Source organism: Diorhabda carinulata, chromosome 2 (assembly GCF_026250575.1).
Source record: "Diorhabda carinulata isolate Delta chromosome 2, icDioCari1.1, whole genome shotgun sequence".
Taxonomy (NCBI): Eukaryota; Metazoa; Arthropoda; class Insecta; order Coleoptera; family Chrysomelidae; genus Diorhabda; species Diorhabda carinulata.
In genome coordinates this window covers 2,091,209-2,113,393 of record NC_079461.1, presented here as the reverse complement: position 1 = coordinate 2,113,393, position 22,185 = coordinate 2,091,209, and the positions used below count along the sequence as shown (strand labels likewise).

Sequence of the window (22,185 nt, the reverse complement as noted above, 5' to 3'; positions counted from 1 at the left end):
TTTAATGTAGTATTTACCTAGTTCGATATGTGAAACCGGACTTGAAGAAAAGTACTATTTAGTTGCATTATAAACCACTAAATACATTTTTTTTCCACTTATATTTTCATGTAATTTCGAAATAAAAGTGTTGTTGGTGAATAAACAGAAATATATTACAGTTAGAGGCAAAAAACTAGCCGTTTAGTCGTGTAGAAGAGAGATAGAAAGTCCAAGGTTAAGGCTATCCTTCTCTAAATGCGCCTCTATCTGATAATAGTTCTATTGTCGTAGTATGTACAAGCCCAGCTTGTGTTTACGAAATAAATCTCGTTACATCTCTCAAAAAATTGTATGCTTATTCTAGAAGCTTATTCTAGCTTATCTAGAAAATTATCGATCAAATAAAGGAACAAGATGATTTTTTCCATAATCATAAGTTTCTATTGTATATAAACTTGTTTTCAGCGACTTTTTCAACCCTTTCTGATATAAGTTTTATTCTATTACTAAGTGTAATGCTTCTCTTATTAACTATAATTCAGTGGTCAACAAAAAAGAATTTGACTTATGTGACTCGTAAGCACATAAATGCAACGCCGCCATGCTGATTTAAAAATGATTTTTTTTGGGCCCCCACTTAATTGCATACACAAAAATTCATTCAAATCGATCCTACCGTTTACTTGCAACATAAATAAATAACCTAGATACCGACTGCAGCGGCATCTGCCGGGCTGATTAGTGAATCTTAACCATCCAAACGCTTACAAAAAAATTCATTCAAAGCCGCCTAGAAGGAGTTTATTGACATACACACGTACAGTAGAATTATATATTTAAATATAATAATTAGTCCCACATGTTCAATAGCTAATTCCAATATATTTTTTTTACATAGTCAGCTCCAAAAATCAATTGTTATTACTCATATCAATCGTAGTTATTAAAAATGTTGTGAATTTTATTTTTCAATCATTAATATTATTAGCGCCATCTTGTGCAATCTATGTAGAAGGTATAATTGTTTCTACCGCCATCTATTGTTTAAATAATGAACAAGTTTCACCGTATTATGGAATAATAACTAAATAACCACTATAGTTGGTCAATTAATTTTTAATTGATTCATATATTGTCATCGGGAGTATACAAAATAGGAAGTTGATTGGTCAACGTAGGTTATTTAAATCTTGATTACAAAATTATACAATATAAACAAATTTGGTAAAAAGAGAATTTGTTAAACGTTTAAGGTCCCCATTTTGTATTAAAATATATATATATTTCGTTATAATAGCATCAAAGAAAAAAGCGTTGTAGTCGAGACCTGCGATGCCTTCTGTAATTTTCGAATAGATTCGATATCAAGGTTAGTATTAACATATTAATAGTATATTAACAAACCTACTATGTAATAATGAACAAATTCTGGGAGATTACCTTGAACCTACTGAATACATTTCATGAATTGCATTTTTCTTCATTTATAAATTAACGTTATGAGAAACTAATTGAAATCTTCCTTTCTAAATTCTATTGGATACGACAGTCAATATTATCGTTAATGACCTTCAACTTTCGAAGAAGACAATTTAAAAGTAATTTATCAACATTCTTTATTCGATGGAACCGATTTTTACGAGAAGGAAATTGTGTTTTTGTTATAGAATACTAATATTTGTCAAATTCTTGCATTTTCAACACGTAGACAAACTGTGTTTTATATTTAAACCCCTACATATATAATTTTTAGGTTAGGTTCATAAAATTTTTACAAAATAATTTGCTTTATAGTTATTTCTATTTATTTACTAATATGTACATTGAAATAAATTGTGTACGTAACTGAAGTCATGAAGCAAATCTATTTTATTCGCTAAACAGTGTTAAAAATAGTAAATCACGATCTAATGTATTTATGTCACCCGCTCAGAAGATTGTAAAATCCTTTCTTTCACCTTGAATGAAACATAAATATACATAGACATCCTGAGCTATGTACAATTAACGTTTACAGGCTAAACTAAACGAAGGTGTGTTACAATAAGTAAGATCAGGTAGAATAAATTGGAAAAAAAGGCAGTGAGAGTCTTCATTGTTAAACCCAACATCACTTTCATTGTGATGTTAATTTAATTTTAAATATCAATAGGCTTGGTAACAAAGAGAAAACATATTTATAATTATATTATCATTATTGTTCATTGTTGTATACGATTAATTAAACTTATCTCAATTAAGGATTCAATCACTTATTAGAAATACGAAAGCTCTGTTACCCCGAATTCCCTCCCCTTAATCCGATCCTGAATCACGAAGATTCTTACACGATGCAATGCACTGAACAAAAATAAAGTTTGGTTGGATAATTGGGGATTAAAATCCAAAAAAGTTATTAATGGCGATTTTTAGAGGAATAAAACGCTACAATTGAATGTATAAACCTCATTTATTTTGAGTTTGAATGATTAAGTACAGCAACGTGTATTTTATAATTAAAGTTTTTCTCAAATTAAAAATTATATTCAAACGTCTAACTGTCATTTGTAACAAGTAAAAGTAAGTAAGTATGCCGTTGAGATTTTCATGAAATAGCTTTCATATCACTCGATTAGGAAGTAACGTTTGTGAGAACGATTTATTTACTAGGATATACTAAAAAGAAAGTTGCGTGAGTGTTCACATAGGTAGCTACACAAACGAACTTAATATTTTATAGAAACTAGAAAAAAATTTGAGGTTAACAAAAGTGATCAATACAAATACTATTTTTTAAAGGTATGATTCGGTATTAGTCTTAGCACCGAATATTGTTAATATTATATTTAATTTTATGCAGCAATAATTGAAAATTAATATCAAACTAATAAATTAAATTACTAGTTGAAAGTTACTAAAATGATACCTACTCGTAGTTCATGCAGAAAAATTCCTTAATTTTGTGAGGTTATGAGCACAGAATACTTTAGGTCAGTCTCTAAAGGTGGTATTGTTTTGTTTATAACATTGTATTTTGCTTATTGAAATATTATTCGCATTATTGAGCTGATTTCAGCTGTGGTGTTTAATTTTTAAAACTGATACTAAAAAAATAGGAAAAAGCAATGCCTGAAAGTCAGTAATGTCGTTTAGAACACTGTTAGACAGTGTCAGGATGTTTCCACATCTTTGTAATTCATAATTATCTTTAATTTACTGTATAAATAGAAAAATTACCATCAAGAAAGTTTAGTTTAGTGTTAATTAAGTTTCAAACTTAAATTGAATATTTAAAATGACCTCCGCTGACCTCTACACAGCGAAACAATGTTTTTGAGAAAAAATTCTTAGAAAACACTCTACGCGGATGTATTGACTGATTTTTTTTGGGAAACTGGTTTGTTTTCTGGCCATAGTATTTCGAAGGGAACTCAAAGCATAAAATAAGTAAGTAACCCGTAAAAGTGCAGTTACGAGGGAGGTTCAACAAGTTGTGTCGATTAGATGATGCCATAGTCGAGATCAGTCGGAAGGTTTTTGAGCTTTGAGCTCAAAATTATTGAATATGTGAATTAGGGGATGTTCTCCACAAAAGGAAGGTGACGGGGAACATCTGAGGTCATTTTACATCAGTAAAAAGCAATCGCTTGGTTTGTTAGACCATACATACCTATAAATAAAAAATTTAACAGGTGAATGAATAATGACAGATAATTGACCTAAATTATTCTGCAACAACTGTACTTAAAATGTAATAAGATCTTGAATAATAACCGTTTGTCGATTCATAAAATAATGAGAGTATTACAAACGAAGCGAAGGTAATCTTGTCAACCGAAACGACTTTCATTTTCTAAATTACTCGATGTTAAATCATCATTGTTTTGCCGTTTTAGAGCGTTTAATTCAACAGGTTCACTCAAAATATAAATAAAAGGCAGATCACAACACATATCGTTACATAATTGAACCGGTTGTAGGTAATTAAATCTATAAACTTGATAGAAAGCTACTGAAAGATAATTGAATTTATAAGAAGAATTCCAATATACAAATAAAAATATATCTTAGACCTTTTGATATATTAATGCTTCTATATGTTTTTGATTTAAGGTCTCTTTTGATTGAAAATTAGTTTATTTTGTAATATTCTAAAGACAGATGAAGTTTGACATTTCGACTTCTTTTAAATATGATTTACGTCAAATTTTCATCTGTCTTCAAAGAATTGTGAAATAAACTAATTTTAAATCGAATGAGACTTAAAATCAAGAACATCGAGAAACATAAATTTGACGTTTCTTTAATTTCTTATTTCTCAGACCTTTTGATATGTTTATGTTTCTAAATCTCCTTGATTTTAGGTCTCTATTGGTTTGGAATTAGTTTATTTTATTATATGCTAAAGACAGATGAAGTTTGACATTTCGACTTCTTTTAAATATGATATACGTCAAATTTTCATCTGTCTTCAAATAATTATTAAAGAAACTAATTTTAAATCGAATCAGACTTAAAATCAAGAATATTGAGAAACATAAATTTGACGTTTCTTTAATTTCTTATGTCTTAAACCTTTTAATGTATTATTGTTTCTAAATGTTTTTGATTTTAGGTGTCTTTTGATTTAAAATTAGTTTATTTTGTAATTTTCTAAAGACAGATGAAGTTTGACATTTCGACTTCTTTTAAATATGATATACGTCAAATTTTCATCTGTCTTCAAATAATTATTAAAGAAACTAATTTTAAATCGAATCAGATTTAAAATCAAGAATATTGAGAAACATAAATTTGACGTTTCTTTAATTTCTTATTTTTTAAACCTTTTGATGTATTATTGCTTCTAAATGTTTTTGATTTTAGGTCTCTTTTGATTTAAAATTAGTTTATTTTCATAATTTTCTAAAGACAGATGAAGTTTGACATTTCGACTTCTTTTAAATATGATTTACGTCAAATTTTCATCTGTCTTCAAAGAATTGTGAAATAAACTAATTTTATTTTAAATCGATTGAGACTTAAAATCAAGAATATTGAGAAACATAAATTTGACGTTTCTTTAATTTCTTATGTCTTAAACCTTTTAAATGTATTATTGTTTCTAAATGTTTTTGATTTTAGGTGTCTTTTGATTTAAAATTAGTTTATTTTGTAATTTTCTAAAGACAGATGAAGTTTGACATTTCGACTTCTTTTAAATATGATATACGTCAAATTTTCATCTGTCTTCAAATAATTATTAAAGAAACTAATTTTAAATCGAATCAGATTTAAAATCAAGAATATTGAGAAACATAAATTTGACGTTTCTTTAATTTCTTATTTTTTAAACCTTTTGATGTATTATTGCTTCTAAATGTTTTTGATTTTAGGTCTCTTTTGATTTAAAATTAGTTTATTTTCATAATTTTCTAAAGACAGATGAAGTTTGACATTTCGACTTCTTTTAAATATGATTTACGTCAAATTTTCATCTGTCTTCAAAGAATTGTGAAATAAACTAATTTTATTTTAAATCGATTGAGACTTAAAATCAAGAATATTGAGAAACATAAATTTGACGTTTCTTTAATTTCTTATTTTTTAAACCTTTTGATGTATTATTGCTTCTAAATGTTTTTGATTTTAGGTCTCTTTTGATTTAAAATTAGTTTATTTTCATAATTTTCTAAAGACAGTTGAAGTTTGACATTTCGACTTCTTTTAAAGTTTGACGTTTCGACCTGTTGCTGTCTTCATCAAAATACGACTTGACATTAACAATTTCCTTTTTTATATTAATCAATAATTGATCTACATCATGAATACCAAATAAAAAATGAAATCAAAATTTGTTTTAACCTAAAAAAATTGTGTACGGTAATCACTCACTATATTATAAAATATTGGTTAGGTTAGGACGTATTGTATAGCGAATGCAAATTTAATTTAACGTAATCTTTTAGCTCCGTTCACTTTTCCCAGTGATATTCAAGCAACTACCGCCATCTCTAAATCAGGCCAGGTACTTCTGGAACGAACCTCGTAAAAATGTCGTAAATTTATTTATAAACGAAGATGACTCAGACAGACGACCACAGTTTTATAAGTTTATAACTTACAAAATAAATACTAATGCAAATTTTATTATTTGATATTAATTTTTCGCGTGATTTCTCCTTTTTTGTAAATAGTACCGTAAATCGGTTCAATTGCCGTTATTTAGAGGCGTAACGTGGGCGATGCTAAATCACCGAGACATCTTAGGTTCTGTACGATAAATTTATTGTACCAGTCAAGCTTCGAAACCATTTTTACGTTAATGATGACGACATATTTAGTAATTTTCAAAGTCAATAAGTTTACATATATAATAGACAGGGAAATTAAGTCTAGAAAGTTGGTAACACTGCACGATATTGTGAAACAACTACTTGTCATTGTTTGTTTACATTTAGCTTTATTTGTTTGATTTTGTATTCGTTTTCTTTTAACTATTCGCCAACGGTAAAACATTCGTGCCAGTAACGAAAAAAACATGCGATTTTCACAAACTGAGTAGCCGTTTTTTATTTTTAAATCGTGACCTAATGTTCTCACTCAGTGTATTCAACAGATTGTAGTTAAACGTTTTCAAAAACCACGCTTGAAGCGAATCATATTCAGGATGAACATCTGTTCGTGTTATTTTAGGGGGAAAATTTTCTTTTGCGTTGCACAGGAATCACCTGTGGGAAGCCTATGGTTTATAATTCACTAAATTCTTAATGTTTTTTGAAATTTTGAGGTTTGCAGAAGCCCTTTGGGGTCCGAAATGTAGTTGGCGTTACGTATTTTGACACCCAATATACGAAACTAAGTAAATCGGAAAATTCGTAGAAGCCCATTTTTATAGAATTCGTTATTTGTTCGTCGTGAACAAATATTGGCGAAATTTATTAGTTACGAACATTGTTTAAACTTTAAACGAAAAGGCGTGTATCACATACCGAACTCAAGTATGTTAAATTACGTTAAAACGAAAGTGAAGAAATTAGACGCTTTCACTAATATCAACTGTCCGATATTATTACATCACGTTAAGTTTATGCCGAATAATGCAATTTTAGATCTAAACCAGCACACCTGCTTCGATGTTTATGGAACTTGATTAAAATTCTTTTGAAATTAGACAAGTTAAACTAATCAGATCAGATGCAATACGTGAAATATCTTACACCTCACGTATTCAAATATTGATTCCAAATACACGATTTGTGGCTCCCGTTCCAAAAGAACTGCGCCGTCTTGGCAGCCTAGAATGAATCAAACCAATGTCTGCATCGACCGGAACAAATGGTAGTCAGAAGGAGCAAGGTCTGGACTATAAGGCGGATGAGGTAAAACTTCCCATCCACTGTTTTCCAATTAGCAACTTGGAGTCGATGGAAAACTATTGCCTTGTGTTTGATCGCATAATCCGGGCGTTTTTCGGCTACTACTCTCTTCAAACGGATTAATTGTGTCCGGTAGCGTTCTTTATTGATAGTTTCAGCAGTTTATAATACAGCACACCCTTCTGATCCCACCAAATAGAGAGCATTACCTTCGCGCCATGCTTATACGGTTTGCCGTTAATTTGGCTGGTTAGCCGGACTTCACATATGATATTTTGCGCTTGAGGTTGTCGTAATGGATCCATTTTTCATTACCAGTAACAATCCGATGCAAAACTGTCTTCCTTTTGTGGCGTTCCCCGACATGCGAAACCGCCTTTCGACGTCTATCGGCTTGAGTTCATGTGGAACCCAATTTCCTTTCTTTTGATTGATCGATTGATGAAATGGCTGCTTGAGTGACACCCAAAGATTCTGCGAGCTCTTCTTGTATTTGGCAACAATCTTCATCCAATAATGCTTCCAGTTCTTCATCTTCAAACTTTTAATGGACGTTCATAATCTTCCAAGCCAAAATCATTACTTTTAAATCGTGCAAACCAGTTTTGGCACGTTCGCTCAGCTAGAGCATGTTCACCATAAACTTCCACCAAAATACGATGACTTTCGGCAGCATTTTGCTTCATATTAAAGTAATGAAGAAGAACTCCCCGCGAAAACACTTTTTCAGGAACAAAGTTCGACATATTTGAGCGAAAAAAAAGACAGTAGCTTTCCAACGCAGGTTTTCGTAATATTGGAAAGTAGTAATATCATACAAGTCACGCCATCTTTTATCAAACCGCACGAATTAAGTTAAAGACCTAAGAAATTAATTTATTCCTATTCAAGTAACAACTTTTAGGATGAAAACGTATTTCTTTGAGTCTATAATCTTCCAAAATCATTTTTTTCATATTATTTTGAGGTTATGAGCATTGATTTTAATATTTTCGAAATCGTTTATGGATTATTTGAATTCTAAACTTTATAATCGTCGAAATACATTTTTTGTGAATTGTCTCGGTTCGGCTCTATTATATCTTACGTAAAATCCCACTGTTTTTATACTTGAATTATTAACATACAAAAACATTGATGTAAATGTAAATGTCCGCCTATCTGTGAGTTAGTTGAATGTCTAATGGAGCGTGATGATTTACCTGCCATTAAATTACGATGAGACACGCTATAATCGTTACAATTGATTGATAGCAAACAGAATTAGAAGTCCCATCGCTTAGTACGGCAATAAGAAAATACTAAAAAAGTCCATCTATTTTAATATCGGCAATTTCAAAATTTATTTTCATCTCCAACTAACCGACCCGACGCACTTCGTACTGTCTCGATCGGTAAACGAAATACCTACACTTTTGTATAAAATAAACTTGAAACAAACAAAAGGAAACTGTATTTTTTGTTTTGTTTTGTGGTGCGTAAATAATCTAAGATGACGGTTTTCCGACAGGGAAACTCCAAGTTGATTGTACAAACTTCCTTACGATTTATTTATTGTTATCACAAATGCCAGACGTACCTCAAATTGTAAACGTTTAAAATCGAATGATTTATCGTTGGAATCATCCTGTCCTTTGTATTTTCCCTTTATGATTGTTACCTCAATTATTGGGAACATAATACAATCCGAGGGGGCTAAATCTGGCGAATACGGTGCGTGAGAAAACAATTCAAACTTTAATTCATAAAATTTTGACCATTAATGTGTTCTTAGTTAAATGCTGTCGTTTTTAATGGATTTCTTCGTATTTTGTTGGGCTAATTCCCAATAAAGATGACCACGTTCACTATTGATGACTGCCAACGAAATACTGGACAACGTGGCGTCTCCAAACTAAAAACAAATACCGTAACTACCGCCATCTCTAGCTCAAATCAGATACTATTCTCTTATATGGCTAAATTTTCGAAAAAAAATACATCCTCTGCTCTCTAAATACTGAAACTTTCGTCTATTGTGGTTTCTCCATTCTGATTTATTTCCATTTGATCAGAAACGAATCATTATTTCAAAATTTGTTTCACCAATAAATACACAACTTTTGAAAACTTCATGTGTCACTAAATTTGACATTTGTTACTATTATGTCATAGCTTCAAATCTAGTAACTTTTCTAGTGATTTCTAGTTGGTTCAGGTTTCCTAAAATGGTTCTTCTAGTTTAAAAACAGGGAATAGTAAACAACGAGAAAAAACAATAACAATACATTATCTTCATTTTGGGATAACCAAGAATTTACATTTGAAAAATAATTATGATTACCTAGGGAAGAAATGTTGGGTTAGAAAAGACAATCTTCGTTATAAATCTATACCTATTGATAATCTTCTTCCAATTCTTCATCTTCTACCTCACAAACAACAAAAATAAAGTTTATTCGCCCATTCTCAAATAGTTTTCTCGTCAAAACTTACAGCAAAACTTGTGTTTTCCCTGGTTTATCTAGCCAGGGATTGACCCAACAACTGGGTGCTCCTTCCTGTCTATTAGGCTCCAAAAGCAAGGCAATATAAGATATTATTATCTACTGATGATAAAATTTGAGGTTAGAAAATTTGTTTACGTTTCTTTTATTTATTAATTAGTGCCAGCTACGATGCAAACAAACTCATATGATTTGGAAATTAAATAAATAAAAAACCGTCGTAATGTAACGTTTAATTACTTGGTAATAATCATACTGTCGCCTAGCAAATGAAGGATGAAACAATTAAAACGTTATTAGAATTGAAACTGTGTCAGTGTTTCAAGTAGTGTCGAAATCGGGTAGTTAGCTAACGGTATTAACAACATATAAGACATAAAAGAACGTGGTTGGCGGCACTACAACACCACACTATACTTTTATCGCGTTTACGTTACAGTTTTTTGTACTATGTGACAAAAACGATGAAAGAATGTGGTTTCTCAAGACAGTACAGTGTAGAAATTTGCAATCTTATATCTATACTGAACGTCCGAAAAATTCGAAAGTTTTAGTGGTATTTTCGTATCAAGATTTATTTATTATTAATATAAAATTGTTGAATAACAATATTGTACAATGCAAAACAAGTTAAAATGTGTATTTTACTTACATATTTATATAGAATGGCATTTTTTATAAAGTATTTGTCTGCCCTATTCAAGAGAGGCTCCATACTGTCTTATATTCTTTAGCTTTTTCAGTTTTTTCATGTTTTTCACTCACATTCTTTCAAAATCAATCCCCACCTCATCTAACAATCCCGAATTCGGTCTTTCTTAGACAGGATGTCCCACGACGAGTTAAAACTATATGTATATGACAAAATACTCATAGTGAAATCATGAAAATTTCTACGTTTGGGTTTTCGGATACGATCTTTTTAACTAAAATATTTTCAAAGATGGCCGATTCCGGTTCTACCGGAAGTCGACTGTAACTTTGTTATTTCAAATAGAACACCCTATATATTAATACATTTTTGAAATCTACATGAAATTTTAGTATACTTTTATCTGAAAAATTTTTTCGAAAAATGTATACTTTTTGAGTTATTAATTATTTTGTAAAAAATTTAAGAGGTTGCAGACTCTTATAAATTATTTTTTTACGAGAATACCCTCAAAGATATGGAAATAGTTTCTGTTCAGTTTCTTTCAGTAATGTCGGACGTAGTTGAATCTATTTTGAAAAATTTTTGATTTTATACAGGATGTGTATAAAAAGTGTTCAAAGTTTAACTTCATAAATATCAAATTTCTTAATTTTTTTAAATAGAACCACCCGGTTTTTTCTATTTTAACGCATTGAGAGGTAAAAAATAAGGCACATTCATAAATACTTTCCTATACCTAAACCTTACCGTTATCCAGATATCAAATGTTTGTCAAAGTTAAACTTTGAACACTTTTTATACTCACCCTGTATAAAATGAAAAATTTTTCAACATAGATTCAACTACGTCCGACATTGCTGAAAGAAACTGAACAGAAACTATTTCCATATCTTTGAGGGTATTCTCGTAAAAAAATAATTTATAAGGGTTTGCAACGGTCAAATTTTTTACAAAAAAATTAATATCTCAAAAAGTATGCATTTTACAAAAAAAGTTTTTAGACAAAAGTATACTAAAATTTTAAATTAATTTAAAAAATGTATTAATATATAGGGTGTTTTATTTGAAATAACAAAGTTACAGTCGACTTCCGGTTCTACCGGAAGTCGACCATCTTTGAAAATATTTTAGTTAAAAAGATCGTATCCGAAAACCTAAACGTAGAAATTTTCATGATTTTATCATAAGTATTTTGTCATATAGAGATAGTTTTAACTCGTCGTAGGACACCCTGTTTATGTCCTTGCCATCTTACTCTTTATTTTTAATCTTTACCACATTCCCACCTCCAACACTTCTTCTATTTGTTCTTCTTTTGTTCATTTTTGCATTTCTTTCCATTCCCAGCATTATTTCGTTGTCTCTGTAGCATAAGTTATAGTGGGACTTATTTTGCTCCTAGTATTTCAAAATCTAGTTCTATTTTTATTCTTTATTCGTCACTTGTATCTTCCCTTTTACTTCTTCTGCTCACGTATTCGAATTTCTTCATTTCAAACCCACTTATTCCAATTTATACGTTGTTTCTTCTTTCTTCTTGCCCATCTGATAAAACCCTGCCTGGTCAACCGGTTCGCCAGCCAATTGGCCGCAGCTATTCCCTATTTTATATGTTGTAATTGCACAAAGACATGCTGTGTGAAACCGGCTGCGATTCCACCAATCAGGAATCAACAGAATTGCCAACTTAAATTCAAATCAGTCCTAGTTTAAAAACAGGCCGTATTCTCTTAACTATAAGTCTTATATTGATATTAATTTGAATATTATGTTGAAGGAAATGATAAAAACTGTGTCGCGCGCACGTAGGAAAGAAAGCTAAACGTTACTCAAGTCCGTTAAATATTAATAATTATTGCACACTTATATGTCAGCGGTTCCGTCATTATTTTATCATGTTATTGGGTTTACATAACGACAAGGACGTGCATACTCGACAGGCCGATGGCAAACAGAGTTTTTAGAACCTTGCCGTGTTGTCTAATCGTCAGAATAGTAAAGGAATGTAGGAAAACATGAAATTATAAACTAACTTGATGTATTTTATATAACATACGGCTATCAAAAATGAAATTAATCAGCTACATTACATTATCGGTGAATAAAAATATTAGATTGTTGTTGAAATGTGGTCGCAAATGGTCTAAACACATTCCTTATTGTTTAATAAATGAAAATCGTATGTACTGAAAGGACTAACCGGTCCTATAAAGAGGACAAACAACTTCTTTGAACCAGTCTGTTATTTATCGAACACCGATCGCTTGATTTCAATTATCCTTGAACGCAACTAGTCCTTGGAATATAGAGAGAAGTTTTAAGACCAGAAGTACAATTACTATAAGAAAGATGAGACAAAAGGAGAATACAAAGAAAGCAAGAAATAAGACAAATCAAGGCACTGGGAGTAAACAAAACATCTAAGAATGGAAATAGATTAACAAAAAGGCAAGAAACACCGTTAAAAATGAAGGAGACGACAAAGAAAGCAAGAAATAAGACAAATCAACGAACTGGGAGTAAACAAAACATCTAAGAATGGAAATAGATTAAAAAGAAGATGAGAAACACCGTTAAAAATGAAAAAGAAGACAAAGAAAGCAAGAAATAAGACAAAGAAAGCAAGAAATAAGACCAAGGCAACGAACTGGGAGTAAAAAAGACATCTAAGAATGGAAATAGATTAAAAAGAAGATGAGAATCACCGTTAAAAATGAAAGAGAAGACAAAGAAAGCAAGAAATAAGACCAAGGCATCGAACTGGGAGTAAAAAAGACATCTGAGAATGGAAATAGATTAAAAAGAAGGAAGGAAACACTATTAAAAATGAAAGGAAAGTCAAAGTAATAAGCTACAGGTCGCGTTAAAGTTATATTTTTTAATAATACTGTGATACTTCAAAAATATCCTTCAGGACTCGTATGAAACAGCAGTTTGCATATCTACTGTTCGGTAGATCAGCTACAGAATCAAAGTTAACCATGTTTCAGTAATATTTTGGGTAAGTATTTATTTTGAAGAGCGCATTGATCGCAAACAATATGTTATATACTAGATTTGTAATAGTTTTCTGTTAATGCGAGGTAATGCACACGATAAGACTAAATTGTTCACGATCATCGGCTCAAAAATGATCTGAAGCCGATTTAGAGTGTTGTAGCTATGGAACTTCATTAGTAAAATGGCAGATTTTGTGATATGTGAAACTATTTGAAACTATGGAGTTTAATAGTGGAATGAACCAGGTATTTGCCGAGGTATTTAATGGACAGCTGGGGTAAAAACTTGCAATTCAAACGGAGAAAATTCACGAAAATTACCAGAGATATGATCGAAGACACGCACAGATATAGCATTTAATCCAGACCTTGCACCGTCTGAAATTTATTAGGACTAACATCAACCAATAAAGAATCGACTTTAGTCCTTTCAAATTTTACATTCGATGTATTTTTTTAAATTTTTTTAGTATCAGTATCAATCAAATAATTGAAAAAGTTCCAAATTCTCAACCATCAACTTTGATTAGTTTGTTTTTCGTTGATCATTTATCTTCTTCTGTATTTTCAAAAGTCATATACCAACTGTCACTTTTTCGATTGTTATAGGTTATGAATATTTCGTTATTGATTGTTTATATCACCGTTTGTCACTTTGACAGTTATTTCTACACGAAAATATAAAACACCAAAATAGTATTAAAGAATTTTGAAAGGTTGGGTATACCTAGATGACTTTATTCGTAAAAATTCATGTTCAATGAAATTTATACCGTTTATTTTCCTTTTAATCTTCCAACAGAATAAAACGGATGATTTGAATTGTAGTAAGGCTTGTGTAACATGAAGGTAAGCACCACCACCAACTCAATAAAACCTTAATTTTTAGGGATATTTTCTGAAAAATAGTTTTTTTTTTTAAATTTACTTCGATGAATGTTGCGTAAATGTACTTCTTATATTCAGTATACAAGAATTAAATTAAACGTCTATCGTATACAGTGCGTATTTAAAAATATTTCATATTAACTTTACCAAGAAACTAAAAGCATTAACAGATAATGAAATTAATGAAAAAATAAAACAGAAGATGTGGAAATCTACGAAACGGAAAAGCAAAAACTAAACAGTAAAACGAAATCTCGAATCTCAAGGAAGTAGACCAAAAACTTTACAAATTATAATTAGTACATTCAGTATAAAAGGCACTAAGTTGATTTAAACTACAAAAAAAGCCTTTAAGATCATTTTTCTCAATAAAACAACTAAGACAAACTCTTCAGAGTTAGATTTGGACGTCGTAACGAGAAATCAACAAAAAATAACTGCCAGAAATGAAAATCTAGAATCAAATAACTGAAGAAGTTGGTAATTATTTAGTTTAGGTCACACACGCCCGATTTCCTTGAAATTTTAGTATGTTATACAGTTTTTTATGCTTAAAAAGAAGATGTATATATATATTGGGCACGCAAAACATTCCTTCACATATTTTTCATGGTTTATAGTTGACCAACTTCAATTATAATAAGTTACGACTAAAGTAATGACACAAATCAATATCTAACAATAATCATTTATTTACTCGTACAAATATTGGATTTTATTTTTCCATAACGAGGTATGTTATCACGAATAGTAGTTCAATATTTTGAGTACGAGCCTAACCTAACCTAACCTAACCTATCCTAACTTAACCTAACCTAACTTAACCTATCTTAATTTTCAACCTGGAAAAAGTATGTGAAGGAATAATTTCCGTGCCCAACATATATATATCTTCTTTTTCAGCATAAAAAACTGTATAACATACTAAAATTTCAAGAAAATCGGGCGTGTGTAAACCAAACTAAGTAATTACCGAGAAGTTTTTGTAGACGATGTAGTTTGGATAGAGGAGGGATTGCAGGAGAATAGAATCATAAAAAGATGTAATGGAAGAAGGAGGAAAGAGAATCGGCGTTACTAATAGTAAATCAAAATATAAAAACTAAAAACTAATTCATGTGGAAGCAAAAAAACCCCGAAGTAGAAAAAACTGATAATAAAAAAAATACTGAATGAAAATTTGAAGACGTGACGATATTTTTTTAAAAACATAGATACGAATATAACATTTCTCAACCGATTGTGTATACAGGACGTTTACAAAAAATACAAGAAGCGAAAACGAAATGATTGTATGAAAAGGAAAAATAAAAGAAATCTTTAAATTTTTCAAAATAATATCATGTTGCATGTTAAAAAACGTGATAATAAGAAGTGAAGAGAATGTATATGAAGCACAAATATAAATAAGAATACGAAGACTAAGGGAAACACGGATTAAAGTACTATCTAAATATAAAAAAAGGGAAAAAATTTGGGAAGGGTTAAATGTAAACCCTATATGTGATAATCCACGTCTTTGAAGCAAAAATACAAATAGAAAGGTAAAAATACAAAATTGGAATATAACATTGGGTGAAATTATACGAGGAAGAGACGAAAACGTCAACGACAAAACAGAAGATAATGATAAAAGTTTATATACCGACAATTAGGGTATAAGTACGAACTCAATTGCTCAACCAGAATAGAAAGGGAAAATGTGAGTGAGAAATTGTCTCTAATAGAGTGCTCTAAACTGATATACTAATAATTTATCTAACTTCTCGTCGCTTTTCGAAATTGCTATTTCTCGAATTTAATATCAAACAGATGAAATTTTTTTGAAATTATTATTATAATGTTCCGAAACATTTGCACATAATCTTTATTCTACGAGTGTTATCTGAAAAGTTTACGAATTCAAGCGCAGGTTAAGGTCATCGTCATTATTCTCGTTCTCCGGTTCACTGGAGCTCGTCGGGGACTTCCAAGTGGACGACGGAATCTTGCGCTATCCACTCTTCGATGTCTGAGTAGTTTGCTTACTGAAAACCGGGAATTTCTCTCACTATTTGACGTAGGGGTCCTTGGTTAGAAGCTACGACTCGCAGTCACGTTTTCCATTAAAAATACTGAAGAATCTTCTTCAAAAAGTGCACGTAGAGATTTGTTACTAAATTTGCTGTAATTCGACTTTGTTAAAAACCAAATTTCGTCAATTCTATTAGTGAATTTCGATTGCTCCAAAGCACAAAATCTGTTTGGTGCTACGATATTGCGTTATCGTCGTAGAAACGTTCCAATAGATGTGTCCTGGGTAGCGCAGATCAAGGTCATCGTCATTTTTCTCTTTCTCTTCGATGTCTGAGTAGTTTGCTTACTGAAAACCGGGAATTTCTCTCACTATTTGACGTAGGGGTCCTTGGTTAGAAGCTACGACTCGCAGTCACGTTTTCCATCAAAAATACTGAAGAATTTCCTTCCAAAAGTGCACGTAGAGATTTGTTACTAAATTTGCTGTAATTCGACTTTGTTAAAAACCAAATTTCGTCAATTCTATTAGTGAATTTCGATTGCTCCAAAGCACAAAATCTGTTTGGTGCTACGATATTGCGTTATCGTCGTAGAAACGTTCCAATAGATGTGCCCTGGGTAGCGCAGATCAAGGTCATCGTCATTTTTCTCTTTCTCTTCGATATCTGAGTAGTTTGCTTACTGAAAACCGGGAATTTCTCTCACTATTTGACGTAGGGGTCCTTGGTTAGAAGCTACGACTCGCAGTCACGTTTTCCATCAAAAATACTGAAGAATTTCCTTCCAAAAGTGCACGTAGAGATTTGTTACTAAATTTGCTGTAATTCGACTTTGTTAAAAACCAAATTTCGTCAATTCTATTAGTGAATTTCGATTGCTCCAAAGCACAAAATCTGTTTGGTGCTACGATATTGCGTTATCGTCGTAGAAACGTTCCAATAGATGTGCCCTGGGTAGCGCAGATCAAGGTCATCGTCATTTTTCTCTTTCTCTTCGATATCTGAGTAGTTTGCTTACTGAAAACCGGGAATTTCTCTCACTATTTGACGTAGGGGTCCTTGGTTAGAAGCTACGACTCGCAGTCACGTTTTCTATCAAAAATACTGAAGAATTTCCTTCCAAAAGTGCACGTAGAGATTTGTTACTAAATTTGCTGTAATTCGACTTTGTTAAAAACCAAATTTCGTCAATTCTATTAGTGAATTTCGATTGCTCCAAAGCACAAAATCTGTTTGGTGCTACGATATTGCGTTATCGTCGTAGAAACGTTCCAATAGATGTGCCCTGGGTAGCGCAGATCAAGGTCATCGTCATTTTTCTCTTTCTCTTCGATATCTGAGTAGTTTGCTTACTGAAAACCGGGAATTTCTCTCACTATTTGACGTAGGGGTCCTTGGTTAGAAGCTACGACTCGCAGTCACGTTTTCTATCAAAAATACTGAAGAATTTCCTTCCAAAAGTGCACGTAGAGATTTGTTACTAAATTTGCTGTAATTCGACTTTGTTAAAAACCAAATTTCGTCAATTCTATTAGTGAATTTCGATTGCTCCAAAGCACAAAATCTGTTTGGTGCTACGATATTGCGTTATCGTCGTAGAAACGTTCCAATAGATGTGCCCTGGGTAGCGCAGATCAAGGTCATCGTCATTTTTCTCTTTCTCTTCGATATCTGAGTAGTTTGCTTACTGAAAACCGGGAATTTCTCTCACTATTTGACGTAGGGGTCCTTGGTTAGAAGCTACGACTCGCAGTCACGTTTTCCATCAAAAAGACTGAAGAATTTCCTTCCAAAAGTGCACGTAGAGATTTGTTACTAAATTTGCTGTAATTCGACTTTGTTAAAAACCAAATTTGGTCAATTCTATTAGTGAATTTCGATTGCTCCAAAGCACAAAATCTGTTTGGTGCTACGATATTGCGTTATCGTCGTAGAAACGTTCCAATAGATGTGCCCTGGGTAGCGCAGATCAAGGTCATCGTCATTTTTCTCTTTCTCTTCGATATCTGAGTAGTTTGCTTACTGAAAACCGGGAATTTCTCTCACTATTTGACGTAGGGGTCCTTGGTTAGAAGCTACGACTCGCAGTCACGTTTTCCATCAAAAATACTGAAGAATTTCCTTCCAAAAGTGCACGTAGAGATTTGTTACTAAATTTGCTGTAACGCGACTTTGTTAAAAACCAAATTTCGTCAATTCCATTAGTGAATTTCGATTGCTCCAAAGCACAAAATCTGTTTGGTGCTACGATATTGCGTTATCGTCGTAGAAACGTTCCAATAGATGTGCCCTGGGTAGCGCAGATCAAGGTCATCGTCATTTTTCTCTTTCTCTTCGATATCTGAGTAGTTTGCTTACTGAAAACCGGGAATTTCTCTCACTATTTGACGTAGGGGTCCTTGGTTAGAAGCTACGACTCGCAGTCACGTTTTCCATCAAAAAGACTGAAGAATTTCCTTCCAAAAGTGCACGTAGAGATTTGTTACTAAATTTGCTGTAATTCGACTTTGTTAAAAACCAAATTTTGTCAATTCTATTAGTGAATTTCGATTGCTCCAAAGCACAAAATCTGTTTGGTGCTACGATATTGCGTTATCGTCGTAGAAACGTTCCAATAGATGTGCCCTGGGTAGCGCAGATCAAGGTCATCGTCATTTTTCTCTTTCTCTTCGATATCTGAGTAGTTTGCTTACTGAAAACCGGGAATTTCTCTCACTATTTGACGTAGGGGTCCTTGGTTAGAAGCTACGACTCGCAGTCACGTTTTCCATTAAAAATAATGAAGAATCTTCTTCAAGAAGTATACGGTGAAATTTGTTACTGTAAACTGGATAATTTGCTGTAATAGGACAGAAATATTTGGTTACGATCTACCTTATGTACATCCTACAGTCATTTTCTTGAAGTTTTCCATTAAAATAGGTGAAAAATCCGAACCGGTCGCGGTCCAAACGAATTGGGATTAGAACGTGGCGTTTCTTGTTCGTTTGGTCGGAAACTTTCGAAACACGACCCTTTAATATTTCAAATAGAAAAACAAAAAGTATTGAAGTATATTTTTTATAGTTTCAGCTACCGTGAGTATTTGCTCCTCGAAAAGCAATTAGCTAATAACGATGTTTAAACGTAATTCAAGAAGACATATCGTCGTATCGGGCCCGAAGAATTTACATAAAATACACAGCGCTACTAAATCGGGAATTAAAAAAACATTTTTGAATTATGGACACGATTGTACGTTAGAAGGAATATCGGACGATTACGATATCGAATACGCCCCCGGAGATTCACTTTTGGCTCGATTTAGACGATGGTTGGTCAGAATGAGAGTCGTTTCCGAAACGAGCAAATTGTACACCCACCATTTGAGAAGTTTCGGCGCCATTTCGGCGGAAAGAAGAAGACAATTGAAGTTTTATCCTTACGCCATACATCCGTTTAGTTTAGGCAGAATCGTTTGGGCTGGAATTATGATGGTGGTTATATTGTATCAGTTCGTAATAACTTCGTTTTTGTACATTCTATTCGATTTTCGAGATCCTAATTTTTCTTTCGATCCCATTTTGAATATATTCCGACTGTTTTTCGATTCTTTTCTAATACTGAACGTATTGATGAACTTTTTTACGGGTTTCTACGACGAACCGATGCAAAAGGTCATGTTGGATTTCCCGTCAATTTTTAAACATTATTTAAGGACCAATCTTATACCCGACGTACTGTCTTCCTTCCCGACGTACGTCGATATTTTTTATAAAATGAATACCAAACAGATGGCCATCATTTTGTGGATAACTATCTTCAGGTTTTTATTGATAAGGACATTTACGGCGTATTCGAAAATATTAGCCAACTATTTTCAAATTAATCATTTTAATTATATGACCGCGATGGTAATAGTGTATACGATTTTGTTTTGGCACGTGATGTGTTGCGTTATTGAATTCATAAGGTCGAATATTGTCTATTACAATAGATTCGAAGCGTTCTACGATACCTCCGAAACGGGTTACCACCTCAACGACGTAGCCTGGATTAAATACATAAATTCGCTGCATCACAAATCCTTATTACTTTACAATTCGGGATACGGCAAAACTATACCGAAAACCGAATTAGAAATTATATTAATTTATTTCGTATGGTACGGATCCAGTTTGTTCTGTATATATATTTTAGCGATGATCATGGAAATAAATACCGGAAAAACGTCTTCGGCTTTGAAATACGACGCCATGGAAAGGCAGCTCAAAGAATACATGAGACACAAACAATTACCGACGCAGATGCGCGCTAGAATTTTAACTTACTACGAATTCAAATTCCAAAAGAAATATTTTAGAGAAAACGAAATTTTATCGACGATATCCGAACAACTGCGACAAGAAATGAATATGCACGCTTGCAAAAAGTTGGTGGAGAACGTGACGTTTTTCAGAAATTTGCCTTTAAATTTATTAGTAAGAATAATTTCGTGTTTGAAAATAGAAGTGTTCCTCGTAAACGACGTTATAATAAGAGCGAATACGCCGGGCGTTAGTATGTATTTCATATCGACCGGTACCGTGGCGATATACACGAAATCCGGAAAGGAGGTTTGTCATCTCGAAGACGGCGCCCATTTCGGGGAAATAGCGTTGCTGATCAAAAATACGTTTCGGATAGCTTCGGTGGTAGCCGTCGAAGTTTCCGAAATATACAGGCTGGATCAGAAGGATTTCGTTAAGGCGATCAATCCGTATCCAGATCTGTTGGCCAATATTCAACATATAGCCGAAGAACGGATGGAAGTAACCTCAATGTTGGACGAGTATAATAAAAGAGAAATTACCAGCCAAAGAAGAGACATTCTTTAATTAAGTATCAAATCGTATTTTATTTGAGTGTAGAAAAAAATATATTTACGTGGTAAATTAAATTGATATCAATAATTTTTTATTTTTTTGGTAATAATTGTCTTTCAATAATTTGACAGCTGGGATGATTCACGACGAACGGTTAATTACAATGTTACCAACTATCAAAAACTTATTTCCCTAAAGCTCCAATCAATAAACCCTGAAATGCCCACAATTATTTGGAAATTCCCCTTAAAAAGTTTCGTTATTGATAAAATAAAAGATTAAATAAGTTTAAACGAATATTATATTAAAAATTATTAAATATCATTAAAAGAATAATAAATTTCAAGCAATCGATAAATAATTTCATTCAACAACATCATTTTTTTCAAATTCTTTATTCGTAAATTATCGAAAACTGTCTTCAGATTCTGATTTTTTTAAAATCATACATATTACATTAAATAATTTAAAACAAAAAAAAGTTAGTATTTGAAGTTATAAAAATCCCCTAAAAACATCACATTTCCCCCTAAATTTGAGAAAAAACTCTTAAGTTGGAAACCCTACAATGATTAGACAGTTAAACACAATGTTACCAACTATCAAAAACTTATTTCCCTAAAGTTCCAATCAATAAACCCTGAAATGCTCACAATTATTAGGAAATTCCACCTAAAAAGTTTTGTTATTGATAAAATAAAAGATTAAATAAGTTTAAACGAATATTATATTAAAAATTATTAAATATCATTAAAAGAATAATAAATTTCAAGCAATCGATAAATAATTTCATTCAACAACATCATTTTTTTCAAATTCTTTATTCGTAAATTATCGAAAACTGTCTTCAGATTCTGATTTTTTTAAAATCATACATATTACATTAAATAATTTAAAACAAAAAAAATTAGTATTTGAAGTTATAAAAATCCCCTAAAAACATCACATTTCCCCCTAAATTTGAGAAAAAACTCTTAAG

The 22,185-nt window shown here is 31.9% G+C and overlaps 2 protein-coding genes across 3 annotated transcripts in view; one reads left to right on the top strand and one right to left on the bottom strand.

Annotated features, from left to right (window-relative positions):
* Positions 1-22,185, bottom strand: part of LOC130903897 (mucin-2-like) — a 56,803-nt gene that overhangs the window by 28,808 nt on the left and 5,810 nt on the right. The gene's annotated exons all lie outside the window — the stretch shown is intronic.
* On the top strand, positions 290-21,287 carry LOC130903898 (potassium/sodium hyperpolarization-activated cyclic nucleotide-gated channel 2-like). 2 transcript variants are annotated; one of them, XM_057816268.1, is made up of 2 exons: positions 290-1,351; positions 19,429-21,287. In XM_057816268.1, the coding sequence occupies exon 2, from the start codon at positions 19,479-19,481 to the stop codon at positions 21,216-21,218; it is 1,740 nt and encodes a 579-aa protein (XP_057672251.1). In that variant the 5' UTR covers positions 290-1,351; positions 19,429-19,478; the 3' UTR covers positions 21,219-21,287. The 2 variants fall into 2 exon arrangements, with proteins under 2 accessions (XP_057672251.1, XP_057672250.1); XM_057816267.1 differs by lacking the exon at positions 290-1,351 and adding an exon at positions 14,101-14,308.